Source organism: Anas acuta, chromosome 11, assembly GCF_963932015.1.
Source record: "Anas acuta chromosome 11, bAnaAcu1.1, whole genome shotgun sequence".
NCBI lineage: Eukaryota > Metazoa > Chordata > Aves > Anseriformes > Anatidae > Anas > Anas acuta.
The window spans coordinates 7407682-7430717 of NC_088989.1; the positions used below are offsets into that span (position 1 = coordinate 7407682).

The following is a 23036-nucleotide window of genomic DNA, read 5'->3' on the forward strand; positions in this document are numbered from 1 at the left end:
CATTTAAAAGTGTTCACAGAGTAAGACAATAGTGTTACAAAGGATGCATAAACATATAATATAAACAGATATTATTCAAGACAGAAAGGCACAGCTAATCAAGACAATGCAGAGCACACAATTAACGTGATTTGCAAAATTTATTACTGAGCTCCTGTTAAATATAATATTATTCAAACTACACAGTCATGGTTATTGCAGATTAAAGATTACAAATTATCTCCTCGTGTATATCATTATTGTGAGTGTTTGCATTTTGTCTGTCTGATTTTATATCACTGCAGGCAGATGAAAGTCATCTTAAAATCTGACTCATAATTTAGGTAGCACACCACTAACCTGAGCAGAGACGTTGGTTCCTACTCGGGTCCAACACCATCCTCAATGTAAACAAAGGACACTGGCGTGCACCCGGGGCTAAGGATGTCAGCATTTTTCAAACACCTTTCTGACTGTTCCATTTTATGGTGATGCAATATGACCTACATTTTCAATGGCCAAAGAGAGACAGAGAGATAGAAAGGGAGGAGATAGAGAAAAGAAAGACAGAGAGACCTTTTCTGTCCTTATCCTCCATTAACTAAAGCTTTAGCTGTCCCTCATTAGGATGGTAACGGACAAGAATAAAGGCAGAATAACACCATGGTAGATTCTCAACGAGAAGCTGAAGGATAGAGTAGCATAAGAAATAGCAAGATTTTTTTCTTCCACATTCCTGTGAACAAGTAAATAGCAACACCCCCAATAGGAGAGAAGAACAGCAGGATCAGTAATTTTGTTACCGATTGCCAGCATAAAGCTGTCTGTAATGCAGATGCTTATTTTGCCACCTTTTATTTCCCATCATGTTCATAACACTTCATTTTTATGTATTCATTTTAGCTATCAAAATGAAAGACAAAATAATACGCATCGTTATCATAATTTTTACAGAGAAATCGAGGAAGAAAGAATGATTTGCCACAGTTACCAGGCCCAGTGCAGGGCTGGGAACAGAAAGCATCACTCTTCATTATCTCTGCACTGTGCAATCTATTAGGGACTGTGATACCTGTCATACTAACATATAATCTTGACATAATTCCAAAATTATCTCTATCATGTCTCTCCCGCATATGATCCTCACACAAAAAAACATACTGGATTACTGCTAACTCTCAGAAAGCTTTCTTTTACAAATGATAAACCACATTTGTCAAGCTGTCTCTGGAAATGCACTTGACTGTGAACTGCAAAGCTTGACATAAAGCACCAATGGTATTTTTCAATGTAAGAATGTAAAAGTAAAGACCTAATTGCAGCCTTAGTTGTTTTTTCATGTTTCTGCAACTAAATCGCCTTTCCTTTCAAAAATTGGCATTTTTCCACAGTTAAACTAGTATGTTAAAAAATTAAGGCTTGTTGATAGGACTGTAGTAAGCAAAAATCAAGGTATTTTGATTTGCAGTAACTGTTTTTAATGCAAGTACTGTCTTGCAGAATATTTGCCAAGTGCTTACAGCATCACAGCCCCGTTACTAATGCAGTATACATACATATATACAATATAGTAGTAAATCAGTTTCTAATTATCGAGACTGAAGGCCAAAATTTGATCTTAAGTATACCTCTGTAAATCCAGAATGACTCCAGTGCTTTCCAAAGAGTTTCTTGGGATTTGCACATACGTAAAGAAGCCTGTAATTTGGCACTGAGTTTGAAACCAGACATCAATAAAATTTATAGATTAATTCCTGCTTTTGACCTGTATTTATTATAACAATAGCTTTCTTATCAAGCAGTATTCATCTCCTGAAATGCAATCATCCCTACACAGCGAGTACTGACAAATTGCTGTTCCTTTGCTTGAGTGCTGCTGCCTTTTTTATAACTGCAGTGTTATATCCAACTGGTTAGGCATGCAAACAGCACCCAGGTAAAGAAAAGGAGAGAAAAAAATGGAAGCCTACCCTACTATCAAAAGAAGAGAGAGTTGAGAGTCAAAAGACAGTGTTAACAGGAATGAAGGAAAGAGATTACCTGTAAAAGAATGAAAGATTAGAAATTAAGAGGAGAGGATGGACATAGCAAAAGGAGGATGAGGGACAGGGTTGGGATGGAAGACAGCGTCTGAAGCAAGAAGAGAACTACTACTCAAACACCACGTGCCCAGAAGAGTGTGAGGAAATCCTCAATAATTAAAATCAGATTACAATCACACATTCCTCCACTCCTGTTATCCCTGGTTGCAGCTTGTTCAAACTATCTTACTCTCTGAAATGGAATTTAGTGGGAGACAAGTATTCCTCCCATTACAAACACAAATCTGCTCCTGTTAATGTAGCACAAGAGTCTTGTGGATCTAAAAAGAAGTCACTTCACTATTTTCAGTATTACTAGAGCTCTCTTTTGTGAACGTTTCACTGCACTACTTCCTCAGTTACCCTTACTCGATGCCTCTTTTTTTTTTTTTCTTTCTTCATAGCATCTCTGTTTCAGTTCAGAAGGGAGAGAAGCTGAGGTGACAGTTTTATTGCTACCTAACACCATAAAAATTCCAACTAGAGAAGCCAGCCAGTGCGGAGATTAGCAGGGTTCAAGCCAAACCACCCGAAGTGATCCTTCCCTTCCGCCTACCAGTGACTGCCATCTAGAGTCAGAGACACCGGCTCACAGGAGAGGAGAAAAATGTTACAGCAATGAGAGAAATGTTAATCCCAGCCAATAAAAAAAAAGCAAGAATTCATATTCTAGAAATTTACATCTACCTTAAAAAATTATCTGGGGTTCTCTTCTTAACGAGCCTTCTGGCTAATGAGCATTTGGTCCATGTCTCCCAGCTTTTCTTTTTAAACATGAAAAGGCAATTTCATTTTGTTGTAAACACTGAAGTTGTCTGTATATGTGGAGAAAATATATATATTTCTCATGATATTTCAATATAAAATAGCGCTACACTGCTTTTCAAGTAAATCCTGTGTTTCCGACTGTTTGCTCATGTTAAGAATCTGAATCTGAACTTTCATCCTCAGCTGAAGATGTAAGTCAATACACACCTTTATAAGACTATAAGACTGTGTAAAAACACTGACAAAAACTTTAACATTGATGGCATTAGAGATACTAATGACATTAAAATGTCTTTCTAGTGCATAAACCTTAATTTTTAAATCTTGTTTCATTTTTAAGAAATATACTCATACTGATCCCAACATACTAATGGCTTAAATGCCTACAAAAGCCCACTTAAGCCAACAGGATTTCTTACATAGTGTATAGGGCTTTTATTATACTGTATAAAAAATAAAGCCCCCACTTTGCAATGCTCTGCAATAAATTTGTCTTCTCACTCTCTCAGTCCCTAAATCTCCTTTAAACTAAGGAATTGCATTCTTTAGGCACTTCTTTACATGTCACATTCTTCAACTCTTGAAGCAATTTCACTGGCATCTCCACACTTCCTCTTTCCTAATTTCATTCAACACAGACTGGTCTCCTGCAAGTGTGCAGTTAATTAATACTTTATTAATTAATACTTTAATTCAAAACTGAAGGAGACTGAGCAGCCTGATTTTCATGAACTCAGGACCCTTATTTATTTATTTATTTATTTATTTATTTATTTATTGCCTAACAAAATTTAGGAAACTCAGCTGGAACACAATAGTCACTCCTTCCATATGTGGTGTCCATACTTATAAATAAACCTAGCAGAAGTGTATGTGATATTCCTATCACTTTAAAAACTCAAGTCCTGTTCCCAAGATAATAAAACGTCATTATTATGGTGTGAGCACAAATAGAAAAAGGAGGCTGGCCCCACTGCCCAGCAGCAGAACTATGCACATTCCTGTTGACATCACAGATGGTGCACAAAGAAGAGCTGGTGAAGCACTAGAAACATAAAAAACTGCTTGCCAAATGGGAAGAAAAATAAAAAGCCAAAAATTAAACTGAAAGCTTCAAAGTAGATCCTTGAAAAATGTAGCCACATTGTATTTTTGCATACAACCTCCCAATAGTTACAGTTTGTAGTTTTTGAAGCATGTGTAGTCCTAAGGCATATTTTACCCTTTAAGTTTAAACTTCTCCAATTCCTCGTAATACAGACATTTGTCTGGGAAGACCTTTGACTTGACAACAGATGATTTTTGGCAAAAAAAAAAAAAAAAAAAAAAAAAAAAAAAAAAAAAAAGGAATTTCAAATGACTCTTTTCTTCTTTCTCAACTACCAGGACAATGGAGCCTAGCAAGGTTTGGGCCCCACCAACAACTGGATTAGCAGAAATCCTTCCTCTTTAACAACAGTGACACGTAGCTAAGGTAATATCTTTTTTCTTATTTCTATAGTTTTGTCAAATAAGAGAATCACATTTTGGTATGAATTATTGTAATGTTGTCTGCAACCCCAACAAACAGTCCTTACCCATACCTATTAGAAGCTGTCCTGTGCTAGGGCTGGTCATTATTTATCTTTCCTCAAGCAATGGCAGCTGCACAGAAGCCAAGGAGAACAACTATTTAGTGAGAGAGATCTCTCCGAGGGAGTAACGCCTCTCGCAGCACCCATCTCCACAGAAAAGCAGCAAGAGAGACCCAGAACAGCGGTCATACTCACTGATGCAAGCAGAAAGAGAAGAAAACGTAGGCTGCAAAATGGCTCTCTTAGAGTTGCAATCTCTGTGCCAAATTTAGGAAGCCAGTCCTAGAAAGACATGATGGGGAACAGGCTCTATAAAGAGGCACTTACAAATAAAGAAGATTCAGTATGAATAATCCAGCCATTAGGAAACTCAATACCTGGGTTACTGCCGTACTACAAGTCTATGCCAATGCCTGAGATCACTGGTGGCATATGCCTGCTCCTCCAAAAGAAGTAACCACCGTGCTTTACTGTACCAGTTTGAAGGGAAAATCAATCAACAGTCTTACACACTTGGGGCCAAAAATATTACATAGAGTGAGTACATTTTATTGTCGATGTTTTTAAATATAAAGGCTATTTTGAAATGTAAACACCACACAGCCCTGCACTATTATTATCGTGACACACAGGATGCAGCTCATGGTGTTAATAATTCATCCAAAAGAAAAGTACAACCTCAGCAGTTTAAGTTATGTGCAATTAAAAAAAAAAAGAAAGAAAAAAAGGAGCTAATTTCAGAATTAGGGCTTAATGTTTGTTTGTTTTTAAAAAAAGCTAGTCATTTACCTTAGTACTGCATAAAATCCCACTGAAATCACTTTGGTGCCTTTCACTAGTACAGTTCAGAACAAGTTCAAGAGCTTGCAAGACCTGGACAGATTTCTTTAACATAAACATTTGAAAATAGCAGCTCGTGAGCTACTTCCTTCCATGTGTTTGATGACATTTTATCTACGGTTACAGTTAGCTGCTCCTGTCTGTACAAGTCTTTCACGTAATAGTAGGAAAGAAAAGCTTTACTAGAAACTGGCCTGTAAATACCCTCCTATTCCAAGCCTGGCAAAGCGGCTGCAGCTCAAGTGCAATTTAGTTTTTTTCTTTTTTTTAAAAAAAAAGAATTTCAAACTCATTACATCATGTAAAAAAAATCCCATATGTTTTGCTTTAATATACATATGCACAAGTTTATTTTAGAATATTATATTGTTCAAAACTGCTCTAGCTTTACATAAACACACACACACCAAAAACCACAAGCAGATCTCAAAAATGAAAAAAGAAAAAACATTAAATAAACGTAACTGCCAAAGCAATATTGGAATGAAACCGAAGTGAAAATATTTACAATGAACCACAAAATCACAGGTGCATACTTGTAGCTATTAGTAGCATGGCTTTGTTCTACCTTCAACTCTTAGAAGCCAATCTTTATTCATATCAGCAGTAAAATCCAATTTATCTGCTTTTTTTCTTTTATTAGATCATTACTATCCACATGTAATCAACATGTACATTTTTATCTTAATAAATGCAAAAGGCAGAGGACCAGAAAGAATCCCTCATGGATTTCACACATTCTACAGTAACGTTTTGCAAAACAAAACCAAAACAGAATGTTTGTTTACACCAAGTCTCTACTAAAATATTATCATAATACAAGTTGGACTGGGTGTTTTGTAAATCCTAAAGAGAAATAACATTTGGGGCTGAATGTATTGACTTTCATATGCATTTGTTTGCATACATGGTTGCTTTCATAGCCACACATATCACCACTTCATATCTCAATTGCAAATTTGCAATATATCGAAATAAATATACATGTATACATACTCCACATATATAGCATATGTTATGGCCAATCTCTCCTCTGTCAGTAAGTTTGAAATTAATTTTTCTATTTACATTTTGCAATTCCCTGAAATAGTTTATGAAGCACATTTTTTTCCCCACAAGGTGTTTTTCTCAGTTTGCCTGTACTTTTCAAGCCCAAATCTTATTCCTGCTTGCACATAAAATTTGGAAGTGGCCACAAAGGCACTCGGACGTCTTTGAACAGAATCTGATCTTCAATCTGAAAGTGATCTTTCGTGCCACGCCATGCTTGCATGTTTTGCTCTTGCACTTCTGAAACCACTGGTTTGCTTTTATGGATTATTTCCTTAAATGCTTCAGTCCTGAGCCGTCTCATAACTACGTGCTGGGCTACAGCTCTGACTTTCCAACAGCAACACCACCTTATACCAGTCTACAGCCCGGTGATTACAAAATTCACTCTGATGGAAAGAATTAGGGGCATTAATCCCCTCCGGATGGAGGATGGCTGGGTTGAAGTCCCCCACACATGTGGCGAGCGTTGTAGCGGATAACAGCCCCGCTAATGACAAAAAGGGAACCAGAACCATTACCACCTCCTGGGTTTTGAAAGCAAAGATTGACCTTTACTCCTTGTTTGAAAGAAAGAGCTTATGATCCTAATTTCAAGAGAGCGTGAATCCAAAATGCTCCCCGGAGGAAGGTGCTTAGCTCTGGATATAGGCAGGATTTAAGCACATTCCTTCTTCAGCTACTGCGCAGAAAATGTGCAGATTCATCAGCTCCTTCAAGCTGCTTCAGCTGGTATAATTCTAATGAAATACCAGAAAATTCTGATGCATTCGGCTCTCCCCGTTCTCGTGGTAACACCACCCATCTGGCCCCAGCTAGACCGAGTCTTCCCTTTGGCACACCCAGCTGGAGCAGAGCGAGGAGCTGCCCGCCCTGCATCTCCCCATCTGGGGCCAGGACTCTCTGCTGGAGAAGACCCCTTATCTTCTCCACGCACATCTCCCAAAATATCAGTGTAAACACTTTGTCTTCACGGCAACTGAAGCAGTGTTTTAGAAGCAACACTTGACCTACTCACAAAAGAAGATGAGACAGAGGAGAGCTTGCCTTCTCCCTAAGAAAGCCTCAGCCTCTCTTTGCAGTTTTACCCTGCTCCCAGTCACTCTCAGTAGGGTAACAATGCCCAGGAACAAAGCACGGTGTTACCACTCAACATGCGACGTATGAAAAGCATAAAGATGAGCAGGTATCACCAAAGCGTGTACCATGCCTGTTTCATTGCTCAGAGCCAGAAATCAGGGTATGAGCACATGCTTCACTGTATCATGTTTTACGGGAACCGTAAATCGTAGCTGCTCTCAAACTGACAGAGTTACTCTATTAAAAGAAAATATACTTTAAACAATAAAAATATCCAAGGCAAAATAGAAAACCATTTTAAAATCAGAACCACAAGATTACCAATATAGACCTGATGCTCTTTTTCTCCATCTCCTGAGACAAAAGTGCTTCTTCCAACACCTTTCCACAGCACGGGGCCTTACTTCGCCAAGCTCAAAGCCTTGTAAAAATTTCTAGGTGTTCCCTCACAGATCTGCACTGCTTCTAAAAAGGAAAAAAAAATGGAACAAACAAGAAAATCAACCAAGCACCTTCTATAAACTTGAGGGGCTGACTCAGAAGCTGCGCAATAGCTCTGATTCAGCTCTCCTGGCGAGTCAGGGCACTGTGATGCTCATGATGGAGGTCGGGCACGAGCTGCCTGCCACAGGAGGAAACTTTCCGAGGCTTTTCCTCGGAAGCTTTTTGCAAAATTTCCTCAGGAGCACTAACAGTTATTTATTTAGATGTCACAGGAGTAAATATGGCATTCACAACCCACTGGTTGTTCATCCCTTGTTTAAAGGCACGGTTAAATATAAACGTTTACCAGCTGGGCCAGTGCCAGCAAGGACAATTCTGCTTCTTAGTCAGAGGGAAAATCTTTTTCAACGCCCACCTCTTCCTCTGAAAACTCTGCAATGCCATCAGTGATCTTCAGGGCACAATATGAATGACACCAAATCTGTCATGTGCTCTTTTTCATATAAATAAATAAATATAATAATAAAGGCCACACTAAAAACATCCTGCCAACAAAGAGGCTACTAGATAAGTGACTAAACCTGTCAAAACAGCTCCAAAAGTGTAAATAGCTGCTTCCTTACAAAATACGTGAAACACGAAGTGCCACCCTAAATTTCCCCAAGTCATTTTAAACCACAGAACGCAGGCACAGCGCGGAACCTCCTCTGCATCGCACAGCTGAGAGCTCTGCTGTTAATCATTTCCAGGTTAAAAACAAAACCTAACCATCCACTACATCTTGCTGCAGTTTCATGATACTTTGACATCCACGAGCTACCTGCTACAACGCCCTGATGTCCTTACCAGGTAGGAGCCTATCGAGTTCCCAGTAGCAGCATCGCGATGTAGCGTACCACCTAAATCACCTAAAGCTCTTAGCTTTGATGATTCCACTGCCACAACTAACGCACCTTTTGGTTCATCTGTGAGGAATGCTTTCCTTTGCTGGCAGCACCCGTACACCTGCAAGCTCCGCTTTCCACACTGAATACCTCAATTTCCAGTATTACTTGGTTTCAACTCGGGTTTGATGAGTTTTACTCAATTAATGACTGATCATCTTAAAATATATAATAATTGATCTTCAAGCTTCATAAATATTCAGTTAGATCCAGATATGAAATGCTGGGAGTGGTTAGATAATTCCTGAGAAGACCTCTGCCAAAGGGCAGCACCAGAATGCCACCTGTGGAAGCCACGTTCCCCAAGACACGGAGCCTTTACTCAGGAAAAAGTTACTTAAAAGGACCATGCAGCACACTGTTTTTTCAAAAAATGACTAAGAGAAATTTTGTTTCCCCAAATAACCCTTCATGAGAAAAGCAGCAGTAGTAATTAAATGTTTCTAACACAAAAAATATTTTCAGGACTTGTATTTGCAAAGTGCTTCTATCAAAAAATCTGGAATTTTACATGTTTGTTTCAGTAATGAAGTAAAAAATATGAAATAAAATAAAAAAGCAAAACAAGGAAAAAAAAACACATAGCCACAACTTGTGGTTACTTTAAAAACCAGCCTTCTATCAGATAATAATGTAAAGTGTTAACGATACATTTAATCAATTTTGGTAACACATGCAGTAGACAGCAAAATTGATTTCCGTTCAGATAACAAAACGTAGCATTTTTTAATTATTGCTATTGTCGCTCCAATTGCAATGAGCATTTTTACTCTCCCTTCTCTTGTTATGTTGTAATTCTCTGAAAATGTGCTAGCTCTGCAGAAACACAAGGGTCCATGTTAGGAAAGCTTTTCACAAGGCTAAGAACCACACTGTGTAGTGTCTAAAAAAAAAAAAAAAAAAAAATCCTACTACTTTTTTTTCCTCCCATCACTGGACTGAAAACATCCAGCTCTATCTGCCAAAAGTGAATATTTTCGTATCTGCAGAACTAGCAGCAAGTGTCTAAGAATTTTTACGGAACGGGATGACAAGCACTGAAAACACTGCTGCTGATTTTCAGTAAGCACTGAGGCTAAAGAAGCCAAAGAACATGGCAAAGAAAACACAGCACTAAGTTAAGACAAGAAAAGAGGGTGACACCAGTAGGTTAGTTTGACAGCTGTCTTGCACAAAATCATGGAACACAATCAACAAAGAAATAAAGGACGGTGGTAAAAAGTAACGCTAAACATAGGCTTACAGAAAATAGGTCTCACTAAATAAAGGCGGCATGGCTTTCTGACAAGAATATAGGTTGGACTGGATAAAAATACCTTGTAGTTTCTGACCTACTATACTTAGATCTCTGTAAGATTTAGTGCCACGCAAGTCTGATTTAGAAGTTATTCAACACGAAGAAAACCTGGAAACCTAAAACCACCTCATAAATTATTAGGGTGGCTTAGGAAAAATATTTTAAATCCACCTCATCAATAGTTAAAGCTGTTTTCTTAGCTCAAAAAATCATAGCTCATTATACCCTTGAATAATATGAAAAGCTTCTTCCCCTTTAACTTTTTCTGCAGTTGGAAAATATATATATACAGAGTATATATAAAGGGGAGAAGTTATAAAGGTAATTTAAACTTTATGAAATAAGTTCAGAGATTTTTTTCAAGAAAGAAAACTCAACATTAACAGATTTCCTCAATTAAAACAAAATAAATCAGGTGTACTTAAAAGCCATTTTTCAAGGGGAAAAAAAAAAGGATAACGATGAAAAATCTGAGCCAGTTCCACACACGTGTAACATCTTGCAGTGCTAAACTTACCTAGCTTATACTTCTCGTACCCAGAGTCACCTGGAAACATTACAGAGGATCGTTTCACACTTCTGACAAGGACAGGTGCGTAACAAATTATTATGTATAAGCTGCTTCAAGGTCTTACCATATGGCACACATAAAGGAATTCAAGGCAAGAGGAAAAACTACTTCATATTTAGCTTGGTTGAAAGCTTGCACACACAGGTACTTATTCCAAATGACCTGGCATGGAGGAAGGTGCCATATACCCTGCGCAAGACATTTTTTCCTACTGCATCAGTCTGCAATACTAATTCCTTAAGACCCAGAACAGAACTTCCAAGAATTTTGTAATCAGTGATATGAATGATGACAAGAATGGCATAAAAGTAATTCAGTGTTATTAACTAATTATACAGACTGCTATGTTCTAAATTAATTACTCAAGGAATTTGTCATTGTGGAGGGTTTGATAAGACTATCTGACCAACACTGGAATGACAAACAAAAAGTGAGAGAAGATTATACTGGATTAAAAGACAGAAAATAACACAAAAGTATTCTAACTTTACAAAACAGATAACTGTGGATTCTCACCTACAGTACTCTCCAGTTCTGATCAACTTCTCATGACAGTAGAAACAGAAAGAGTATAGAGAAGGTCAGGAAGAATATTAAGCCTTCATAAGACTGGGATGCTTCAAGATGTTGAAGATCCGAGTTCCAAGAGGCAATCAATGGGTAAAGAGGGAAAGGCAGCAACAAACCGCACAGTACAAAACGTGTGTAGAGGAGTTCACCTCGGCCTTCTTCTCACCCTGCACCAGAGTATGAGGGCTGTATCAGAGGGACTGATGTCTTAGGAAAAGCAAAGGGTTTTGTCAAATCAGGTATATTAAATGGCAACAAATGAAGAAAATAACTTCTTTTTCATAGCACAAACACAGTTCATGTATGCACGGTCCATTCTTTGGCCCAAACTTTGTATAAATGAATAGTCAGATTTTCACATAAAAGTATTATCACTCACAAATCATATATAGAGTAATACACGTAGATGTCAAGAACAGAATTACTTATCTAGATTTTCTGTGTTGGAAATTGTTTATTCTCAAAAGTTCAGTTGGTGTTTCAATGACCCCTCACTGGAGTGCTTTCCCAATAGCACCTTCCAAAGAACCTGACCAGTTGCCACCGTTGAAGGCAAAGTAATGGCTTGAAACCACCTAGCAATATGTAAATTTCTGTTAAATGCCTCTGTCCAGAACAAAAAAGAACCGGTAATCACTCACAGCTCTAAAAGCAGGAGAACAGATGACACTGCACGTGATTTTGTTCTTTTCTTACCTCCATTTTCTGCATGACCCTGGGGCTGTCAGTGCCAGGCCCTGTGCAGAACGAGCCCTCAGACCTGCAGATTTGAGGCCAAAACCACGAGGGAGTACCAGGGTGGCAACCCTGGATGTACCATTACTACGGAAGGACATATATTACGGTGATGTTGCCAACTTTAGCATGGCATAAGTGTTCAAGTCAGTGGTCCAAAAAGCTAAAACTCAACAGTCGATACTGGTAACATCGTAGTATCTCCAGACACCCAAGCACCAGAAAAAAAGATTTCTGCATCCCTAGAACCAGATGGGCTTAGAGGTCCCTTCCACCCCAAGCCATCCCGTGACACCAGGCCGTCCTGCTCCAAGCCCTGCTGCCTGCCCTCCCGGTGTCACACCCCACAGGGACAACCCCAGGGCTCCAGCAGCCCCCACACCCCCCAAGGACACCTCTATACCCACACCCTGCTGCAGCCACCCTCGAGGAACCCCGACCCCTAGGACCCCACAGCGGGGTCCACAGGACCCAGAGGACGAAGCCAGCGAGGTGAAAGCCTCAGGATGAAGTCTTGAGGGGCTCAGCGAGGCGTCGAGGCCAGGCCTCCATGTGCCGGGGGGCTCGGGGCTGGAGAGGTGGAGCCTGGCTCGGGGCGGGGGGGGGGGGAGGAATCGGGGCCCTTTTTCTTCCCTCCCCCTTCATCCCCTCACCTGGCGGGGCCGCCCCTCGCCAGGGGGCCACTCACGTCGCCCTCCGGCCCTCCCCAGCCGCCCGTCCTCCTCCGTCCCCTGTCCTCCTTCACCGGCGCTGCCACCACCGCCGCCGCTCAGGCCCCGGCCGCCGCCGCCTCCCCCTCCATGGCGGCCGCTCCCGCCGGCTGCATTGTGGGAGCTGACCTCACTCCCTGCCGCCGCCCCGCCGCCTCCGCCGCTCGCCGCCATGGGGGCCGTGACCGACGGTGAGCCCTCCCTCCTGCCCTTTTCCCTTCATCGTGCCCCCCTCCGGCCCTAGCCGACCCCACAAACCCCCAGCCCCTTTCCCCAACCTCTCCCCCCCCCCTCCTCCCGGCCGCCCTCCTCTGTCCGCGGCCTCCCCTCCCGCTGCTTCTCCTCTGCGGCTCCTCCCGGGTTAACCCGGCCCGGGACAGGCACTAAAAAAACAGCAAAACCTTTTTATTTTTCTTTTTATTTTTTCTTTCCCTCAGATGAAGTTATCCGCAAACGGCTTCTAATCGATGGCGACGGGGCGGGTGACGACAGGCGGATCAATTTGTTGGTGAAGAGTTTCATTAAGTGGTGCAATTCCGGATCTCAGGAGGAAGGGTATTTGTTGTCTTTTTTTTTGTTGTTGTTTTGGACTATTTAGTCTGCGTTTCGGGGGGAAATTGGGCTTGATCTGCTTTGAAAAAGCAAATCTGCCATGTTAAAATGCACGCATCTGCTGCTCTGCTTTGGCTCTGTGGTGTTTCCAGGACAAAGACGGGGTGTTAGGGTAGGAGATGAGGGCTGGAGATGGCTCAAAAATTACTCCACAACCCCCTCATGAAATCTAACAATGCTCTGAATGTCCTCAAGATTGCCTTGTTGCTTAATGATCCAGCAGTCACGATATCATAGCACTATCGTGACTTGAATAGTTCAGGTGGTGGTTGTGCAGTTGTTCCCCTAGGTAAGGGCAGTGCTGTTCCTGTGTCTGCTTATCTTTATTTTTTAAAAATCAGACCAAAGCAGTGGGGGAAATAATGCAGCATTCTGCTGTGGGGGCTGTTTTAAGAACAGATGTAAATTCCAGGAGGACACCGGGTAAGGATAGCAGGTACAGTGAAGCACTGGAGTATTTAAATGTGAATCTTGGTGGTCACAGAGCGTACAATGCCTGGATCAGCCTGCGCAGTGCTTTAATACCAACTTTGAACCTTATAGAACATCATGATAGAATTACTTGATACAGTGTTTCTGACTGCACTTCCAAAAATTATACATTGAATCTTTGAAATATTTTATTTGTTTAGTAATTACTGTTTAACTGTTTCTTACATTACCTGAGGCTTTGTTTTCTTGTTATATAGACAGGTATTTTCATGCTGCTTAGGAATGAATATTTTGTCTGCTTTCAGTTACAGTCAGTACCAACGGATGCTGAGTACTTTATCACAGTGTGAATTTTCAATGGGAAAAACTCTTCTGGTATATGATATGAACCTGAGAGAAATGGAAAATTATGAAAAAATCTATAAGGATATAGGTAAAGATGAGAAAATACTATTTGTTTTTTTTGTTGTTGTTGACTATTTCTCTTTCATGAAGAAACTAGAGCCAGTTCCGGTGAACATAATATATACATATGATGAGTAATTTATTTCTTTTTAAATAGTACCCATGATTACCTTGTAAGCCTCTCATCCACATGTACAATACATATAAATAAAAGCTTTTTAAATCTACTGAAGAATATGTAGTTTTGAAGCTTAAGCAACTAGCAGGCCACCATATCAAAAACAGATATTTATATTTTTATAGTTTAGTAGAATGACTTTTTGACATGTGTTGTTTGACTTCAGTCTAACTCTGTACGTCTTTTTCGTAAAGAAAATAGTATAGCTGCAGCACATGAGAAGATTTCTGAATGCAAGAAACAAATCCTGCAAGCAAAAAGAATTCGAAAAAATCGCCAGGGTAAGAAGCAACATCTACATTTACACTGTGTGGTTTCATACATTGTACCAGAAAATAGATTATAAATTTTTGAAAATGCAGGGGAAAATAGTAGCATCGTCAATACTATATGTAGCCTGGTGGGTTTCATACCTGCTAGTATAAGTTTGGGGGATGAGACAGTAGATCTCAGTGACATACAACATCAGGAAAACCTAAAGAGCAGTTCAGGGAGTTGTTTTCAGGCCAAAGAAAAAAACAAAAACAAAAGCATCCAATGGCAATTCAGGTGACGTAAGACCTAAAGCATATTATTAACAGCAAGACAAAAAAAAAAAAGACATATCCAACACTGAAAATATTGTGCCAGTTGCACACCCACCATCTCCATATGTAGCCTTACAAAATACCTTTTAACCAGGTACAAGAGGCATATTTGTTCCCTGCTCTTGGAAGTATATGCTGGTAATTTCAGTTGAAACTTAAAAGCATTTCCTTGTAATACAGTCTTAGCCTACTACACAATTGTTTCTATCTGAATGAGGTATTCAGCATACGTACAATATTACCATTAGGAAACGTCTGTTAGTTGCCTATATGACCATAATGTTGTTCTTAACGTGCAAAATATTGAATAAATACATTCAGTTGTTTCTCTTGTAGTATTTTGTATTTTTCTCTAAAAAACTTAAATGTTTGTGTAGTATCTTATCAACACAATTTTTTTAAATATATATATAAAATATGGTATCTAAAAGCAGTATTTTTGAATCATACACAAAGACCAAGTGTGCAACAGTGCAGTTATCTAAAGATCATGTTTTCTGGCCTCATCTTCTGCAAAGCTCTAGTACTGGGTAAGTTTGAGTGAGTAAATAATAGCTTACAATCATATCTGAAGTTTATTTAAAACAGCTTTTGATGTGATCATCTACTTTTAAATGTTATAGTACGACATAAATTATATACATTTATATATTATATACGTATATTATATATATGGCAAATTACATACATTTTAATATGTATATTTGCACAAATACTTTTTTAGGTGTATAGCATATTACATACAAATTTGAAAATATTAAAACACTTTTTCAAGAAGTAGAAAGAATTGGCACTATGCTATGGTATGAAAGTTTTAATTCTTCAATTTGTAGTTTCAGAATTGCTTAGACTAATAACATTTAAATTTCTTTCAGAATATGATGCACTGGCCAAAGTAATACAGCATCATCCAGACAGACATGAAACACTGAAGTAAGTATGAGACTGCATTAAAGTATAATAACCCAGAAAGTTACAAATAATGAGATTTGACATTTCCTTGGTTTCAGTTTGACCTTTCCTTACTGTTACATAATTTGACACCAGAAAAACTTAGGTTTCATTTTAAAATTGTGCCCATATGAGCTTTCTTTAATTAATCTCCATCTGTATGGATTCAGAAGCATTGCTAATAATTTTGTATTTGAAATTTTTCCATTGTTAAGGTGAATGAGTGAACTCAGATGTAAATGCACGACAGTTTATCAGTGACAAGTTGATCAGGAAAGAGAGATAGCGCGGCAGTACTCTAAAGTGCACCAGCAAGTAATTATGCAGAATATATATCACACAGGCAAGTAAGATAGAATTAGAGAAAGCAGGAGAAAGCTTTTAGGCTTGTTCTATGTTTTCCTTGTAGTAGTTGTTCCTGCATGCCCGGTTATAAATTACTACCTTATATACCACAATATAACCTGCCCTAGCACGTAGATTAGACCTACCTGCTGTCCGGCGTGTCCTGATTATAACTTACAGTACCACCTGTGTCATAGTTGGATTTGGATCACTGCTTGTGCTTTTGGGTCATTTTGAATAATCATGGGGAGATCATCTTTTGAACTTTATCAAGCCACAAAAACATTCCATCTGTGAGTTTGTTCTTTACATGATTGAAGGTGTAGCATCGGATTACTTTCTCATTTAAATGCAACTTGTGCCTATCCTGATGTCTTCTTTCAATAAAATTGTTACTTCACGTTTCATGGTGTTTTATAGCAAAATGAAGCCTTTTGATCATATCATTACCCTAATATAAACATTTTTATGGCTATAAACTTCTGGGACTATTTCACACACTTCTTTTTTGAATGTTTTTTTTTTTTCTTTCGATTTTGCTACCACAATTTGGATTATTTCAGTCCATTCTCGTGTGGCTGAGCTACTTCTCACTTCATTAGTCAGCATATGCCATTTATCAAGTGACACTTCGTAATAAAGAATTATTACAAGTGAAGCTTTTTCAGATAAGTCAATTGATTAAGAATGGAAATAACTAAACAATATTTTTTTTTTAAAATGAGAATTCCAGGTTGTTTCGATTTTTTTGGGGGTAGTTTTAATTTTGTGCAACACATCCAGGTGTGAGTTTCTTTAGCAAAGCTAGGAATGGCAGTAACTTACAGCTAGTAAATTTAGCATTTTGTCTTTTTCTTAAACGTCATTTTCTCCTCTCTTTAGAAGGGTATATATTGTTAGAAATACCAGCATGCTCATGCACTGTAAGAGTGTCTACAATATATGCCCTTTTGTCCTTAGTCCTTTGTATTTGTAGCCAAAGATACAGACTTGAACTACAACAGATTAAGTCTCCATTTTACAGAGTTTATAAATGGAACATAATAGAAAAAAAAGTTTGAAGGGAACTTGCTTCAAAGGTATTTTAGCTTTAACTAAGCTCTCCAAGAGAACACTAGATACAGAAGCTAGATGAAATTTTCCTCTAGTATTTTTATTGCAAGGCTTCCTTTCTCTCCAGTTTGAGGGAAGTACAGAAAAATCAAGTACTGTTAATCAAGAAAGACCACCCTTAAATCAGAGTGGAGGGAGCCTTGCTAACAATGTCTTGAACTCAATCACTGAAAACACTAGAGAAAATGTCTTGTGAGGAAAAATGTCATACTTTATCGCAAGAGTTACATTTATAGCTTTTGCAGGTCATATGACACAATAGGACAAAGTTCAGAGAAATAATTTTTTAATGCTTTTAAGGGACTATTTCTTGGAACAACCAGTCCTGAAGCACAAAAGAAGAGAAGTAGTTATTGACTTAGTCAAGAGTAATGCACAGTAGCCAATTCAGGAAGTGACAGGAGCTGAACCACTAAATGATAGTGCCCACGGTGTAATTAGCTGCAGTATCAGAAGAGCTGTTACAGCACTGAGAAATGACACTGTCTTAGAAAAGGAGATATAAAAATGAGAAGATTAGGCAAAGATTTTCTGGAGCTGAAAGTAAAAGAAGGAAAACACCAGGTGTAGCTTGGATGTAGCTAGAAAATTACATGTCTTCTCACAGTCTTACAGCTGACAGCAAGGCATAAACAACAACCTTTGGCAAAATAGAAGCCTTTCAGAAACCAGAAGCCAAATACTAGTGAAATAATTGAATAAGTCCATAATCCGTTAGCCTGTTTCCATTATAGGAAGGTTTAAATGTGACATCCAGCCCTCTTTCAAGCATTCCCTTCAAGATACCAGTACAGAGTTTCAGGAAAAAAAAAAAAAAAAAGGAAAAAAAAAGACAATACCCTTAGGTAGCACTAAACCAGAACTTTTCCCCAGCCATCATGAGTTACTCAGGACTGGAAGGTCTGTTGTGATTCCCTGCCCGACTGGTTGCAATAGCTGTCAGTGCTCCAGAAAAAAAGCCTTTATTCCCTTGCTGACCTCTATATGTCTCTGCCTGCTAATTAATCAGGGATGGTCATCCTTAATCCACCTGACCTGTTAAGAAACATTATTCTCGTCTTATGGAGCATAAATTATAGTAGACATTAAAGGAAATCGAGAAGGGCCAAACTGGAGGTTTGAGTGTAGGAGTTATCCTTCATCCTCATTTGAAAGCTACTCAACTTACAGTATGTTATTTACCCTATCAAAAAGGAATTTTGGTGGACCACAGTGGGTCCAAATAGGAATCAAAACCAATCAGATACTTGCAGAAAGGTCCTCAAGAGGTCTTGACAGATTACATGTCAAAAGGATAAAAATAATAACAAAGAATATAGATGTTGCATGCTTCCTTTATCTCTTAATTCCATTATCTCTTAATTTTCCATTAAAATAAAAACTGGGATTGGAGAAGGAAGTATTTATATGGATCACACTAATAAAAGTATTAAATTTTGTTTGCTGTGACATAAGCTAAATCATGCAGTATCATCCAAAATATGGATTATTTTACATATTCTGCTGTGAATTTTGCATGTTATCCACTGCTCTGTGTGCCATTGTTAGAGATAAGGTACTTGGCCATGTGTTTGAGTCAAGTCTAGCAAGTGTTGTGTGTGTTTGTTGGCTATATCAGTTTATCAGTTATGTTCTCCACACTGATGCCATGTTTTTTTATTAATCTACTCCTGTCAACATAGAGAAACTGTGAACTAGCAAGGCCTGGGAAAATACCATAGGTGTTTAGTGTAACCCGCTTCTTTAAATTTTATTTTATGGTCAAGAAATAATATGTATACAGGCAGAATGCCCGGTGTGCAGTTGTATTCCAGCTTGGTAGCCCTGTTTTCTATAAAAGTCATGAAATTATAAGTTTATGACATTATAGTTTAACCATTGAAGTGAAGTAGCCTTGCTTGTATGTCATTTAATTTATTATACTTTGTTTACCTTTGCATTGCTATTACCTATGCTATTTATTTAATGGTTCTTTTTCCTCTACGTAGTTCAAATTTATTTTTCAAGACATTCACAGAACTTTAAAAATACTGTGACAATTTCTTTTCAGGCAGCTAGAAGCTTTGGGGAAAGAACTTCAACATCTTTCTCACATTAAAGAAAATGTTGAAGATAAGGTAGGTTTTTCATAGAGATTGTTATATAATTATTTAACAGGAACATAAATAATTGATAATCTGCTATGAGTTGGTTGGTTGTATGTGCTCTCAGATTTCTAAATATATACTTTATCATTCCAGTTGGAGCTGAGAAGAAAGCAGTTTCATGTTCTCCTGAGCACTATCCATGAGCTTCAGCAAACATTGGAAAGTAAGTGGTGTCCTTAAGTGATACATGTAGGGGTTGGGTGTCAGCAGATCACAAGTAATGACAGCTTCTAGCAGTGGACTGGCTAAGTACAATTGAAGATGGTGACTTCTTGCATTGGCAACATCTATTTCCAGTCTGAGTCTATTCAGATTTTTTTTTTTTTTTAATTCTATGAGGTAGTCACTATGTCATCTCCTGACTAGCCTTAGGCTGTAGGCAACAGACTTCTTTTAACTTTAAAATGTGGAGGTTGAGAATAGCTATTTCAAGTGTGATTTTTTTTTTTGTTTTACAAAAAAATTTTTTGTAAATTTTTTGATTTTTTTTTGTTTTACAAAAAAAATAATCTTGTGCATAGTTTCCAAACTTTCTTGTATAATTCAGGTTTCAGTAATAGTGAACACGTCACTGTCCTCATGGTATCATTGGAGGTATTACTAAAAATAAATTGGAATATAGAAAAGCCAAATGACTTACCTACTCAGGCAGGAATCCAGTAATAGAGCGGAAACTAAAACTGTCAAACATGAGCTAAATTCAGGAATGTAGTCATTAATCTTTTATCGTACAAAGAAGATTTTTAAATCAATGTTTACAGCTCATGCTCTAATATAGGCAATATTGTTTTAAATATTATTTGCTGGATATTTGCCATGCCTTTTAAAGACCCAATAGTTGGTATAGTCTGTGGAATGTGACCTGATTAACATACATAGCTGGCTATAAGAGCAGACTTTCATTCTCTAAGGCCCTTTAGATCTTCTTAAGCAGAATGAACAGTTAATCCTAGGTGCACTTTTGCAGAAGGTTACTGTTATTAAAGTGTTACTAACACTTGCTTAAATATTAGTCTCTAAAATACATTTTCATATGGATGTATGGTTTACCTTTCAGCGTCCAGAATTTTGTTAAAGAAATAACAGCTTAGTGGAAGGCACAACTTTATATGAAATAAATAAACCATCAATAAACAAAGATAAGGCATGTAATTTGAAGCAGTCTGGCACTATTTGCTTGAACTGATCCTATAGAATTTAATCAATTTTTCCTGTAATAGCTGTAGCATATATCAGCCTTAAACTTCAGGAGGAATTTTTTTCCCAATATAGTCCATAAATATAATTTAAGCATATTTGACTAACGATAGTATATTATTTTAGATGATGAAAAACTTTCAGAAGCTGAAGAATCTCAAGAAACCCAGATGGAAACAGAGACCAAACAGTAGATACATTGTGAAAACCACTGAAGAATGTCCAAATATCTTCACTTTGTGTTCAAGCCAGTAGTGAAAGAGCAGGAGCTAAAAACTTTTTCTATTGCTCCTGTGAATTTTTATACAAAAATGTTTTACTTATGTTTTGTTTTGCTTATGCTTCAGGTAAAACTAGTTCCAGGTCTGTACAGGCAGATACTTTGTGTTAGTCCACAAACTTTGTAAACCAAAACACATTTCTTGTCAAAGGGTGAATCTTCTGTACAGTATTTGTGAACTAAGGTGTTTGCAAAACAGTGTCAATAAAAGGTGTTTACAAACACTCTTCTATTATTTAGCAGGCCATGAGTCTAATAGCAAGGGCTCTCTTTGTTATTTGATATTGCTCTGGTGTCAGTGCACATTTGCACGAGTCCCTGTTTCCATACTGTAGTCCAAATGTGATCTCAAACAGAACCAAGGTCTTAATTTTTCGAAGGAGTTGCCGTTTTAGAACTTGTATGTGACTAGACTAGCATTTGCTAATCTAATTCTGTAGAGACTATTTGTTTTATATGAGTATTTGTCAAAGGTTGTAAGACAACAAAAAATGTACTGTACTGTTTTTTAAGCCGATGCAAAGAACTGCAGCAATCTGTGCAACCGTGTCAAAAGTCACATTTGAAACTGATAGGTTTAAAAGTGCTGTGTAAGTGCTTTGTTCTCGTAGAACCAGGAGTCTAATCCTGATAACACTTGTTATCTGCTTCTGGATTTTCTCTGTTTAAACATATTATGAAATGCATCATAGTTCCTGAAACAGGAACAGTAGACGCTGACGGTGGAACCCTTCCTTCCTCCTGATGACAAAAGTAAGCTGTAGAGCTACAATTGTAATGTTAAAGAATATTAGATACTTTTGTTATTAATAGGTGGAATGTATCCACCTGGACTCTCCTGTAGCTTGCAGCTGAGCAGGTTGCTGGGAGGTAAGAAATACAGGTTTCTACCATCCCATCAGGAGAAGAGAATTGAGCACGCTTTGTAAGATTTTGTAAGACAGGGGGAAGGAACAAGGGGCAGTAGCAGGTCATGTCAGTACCTGTTAGCTGTGTTCTAAAATCACCTGTTAAATCAACCCTTCCAGTGGCTTGGGTAAAGGAACACATTTTGGATCTTGCTTAGACTGTGATGTAAGTGTATGTGGTTAAAGTAAAACAACATTACACAGAACGGAGACTCCTCAAACTGGGTGGCAGGTGAGAGGGATTTCTGGGGCTCGAGCGTTGGACTTCTGTAGTCTAAATGCCATGTAATTCCCACTCTCAGTGGCTGTGGATCTGCGTGCATTGGGCTGCACAGACATATCTGAGCTTGTTTTGCTTGCATTCCAAGTTTGCTAAAGGCAAGCCAGCTGAACAAGAAGTCATACAACTTCAGTAGCATGGTGCAGCCCTGGACTTAGAAGCTGTCAAAAGTCTTCCACTTCACAGCTGGTCAACTCAGAACACAGGGGAAGCTCAGGTTTGCTGATATGATAGAGCCTGTGTAGACATGCACTGCTTGTTGTGCTCTTAAGGTTTTGCAGACTGGGGCGGGGGTGGTGGTAAGCAAACAAAAAGGATTTCATATGAAAAATACGCTGTCAAAGTATTTACTGTTCTGTGTTTTTTTCCCCACTCCTAACAACAGTGAACAGCAAAATATTTTGTAAAGCAGCAATACTAAATTATTGCTAAATCAGGGAGGAGTCACCTTCATGAATTATGAGGATCATAAATGACAAAGTCTGAAGACACTTTTAAAGTGTATTAAATTTTTTGTTGTTGAAAGGCCTTCTGTTAGCCACAGGAGTGGGTGACATTTAACAACTAAAACTGGTTTCCATAACAGCAGCAGCATGAAAAAAATAATCATGTTTTCCTATTCATTATTTTACACTGTTCTTTGGAAATTATTTGGACCACTCAAGTATCTTCTCTGGGAACTTGGACTGATCTCACTAATCTCAGGTTCTTGCACTGAACCTGACCAGAAACATGCCAGCATGTCAGTCTGCCCACCTAGTAATACATACACAGAACTGAAACTTGCACTCAAGAGAAGCAATACAAATGTATGGCAAAGGAAGGAATACATTCTAGTTTGGATTACAGTGATGCAATCTCAAAAAAAATTACTGCCCTAGAAAATCAACTCACCCTAGAGCAGTGTGGCAGCAAGAGGTTGGTGTCACCATACTGCCTTGGAGAGTAACCACAAAAA

The 23036-nt window shown here is 38.4% G+C and overlaps 2 protein-coding genes across 6 annotated transcripts in view; one reads left to right on the forward strand and one right to left on the reverse strand.

The window, feature by feature from the left end:
- ATXN7 (ataxin 7) overlaps positions 1 to 12728 on the reverse strand; it is a 78943-nt gene extending 66215 nt beyond the window's left edge. For 3 of the 5 annotated variants that reach the window (XM_068695089.1, XM_068695084.1, XM_068695086.1), the window contains exon 1: positions 12587 to 12726. The gene's annotated coding sequence lies outside the window, so the exon portion shown is untranslated. Of the gene's footprint in view, positions 1 to 4597; positions 4685 to 11894; positions 11959 to 12586 lie in introns of all 5 variants that reach the window. The other 2 variants (XM_068695085.1, XM_068695088.1) reach the window with 2 other exon arrangements.
- On the forward strand, positions 12700 to 21114 carry THOC7 (THO complex subunit 7). Its single transcript, XM_068695091.1, has 8 exons — positions 12700 to 12834; positions 13081 to 13198; positions 13993 to 14120; positions 14465 to 14551; positions 15733 to 15790; positions 19317 to 19383; positions 19507 to 19576; positions 20737 to 21114. The coding sequence occupies exons 1-8, from the start codon at positions 12816 to 12818 to the stop codon at positions 20802 to 20804; spliced, it is 615 nt and encodes a 204-aa protein (XP_068551192.1). The 5' UTR covers positions 12700 to 12815; the 3' UTR covers positions 20805 to 21114.
- The last annotated feature ends 1922 nt before the right edge of the window (positions 21115 to 23036 follow it).

Excerpts from the sequence above, each read along its gene's own strand:
- THOC7 (XM_068695091.1), top strand. Across the intron at positions 14,121-14,464 it reads AAAAATCTATAAGGATATAG|AAAATAGTATAGCTGCAGCA; the intron begins GTAAAGATGAGA and ends TTTTTCGTAAAG. Across the intron at positions 19,384-19,506 it reads AAGAAAATGTTGAAGATAAG|TTGGAGCTGAGAAGAAAGCA; the intron begins GTAGGTTTTTCA and ends TTATCATTCCAG.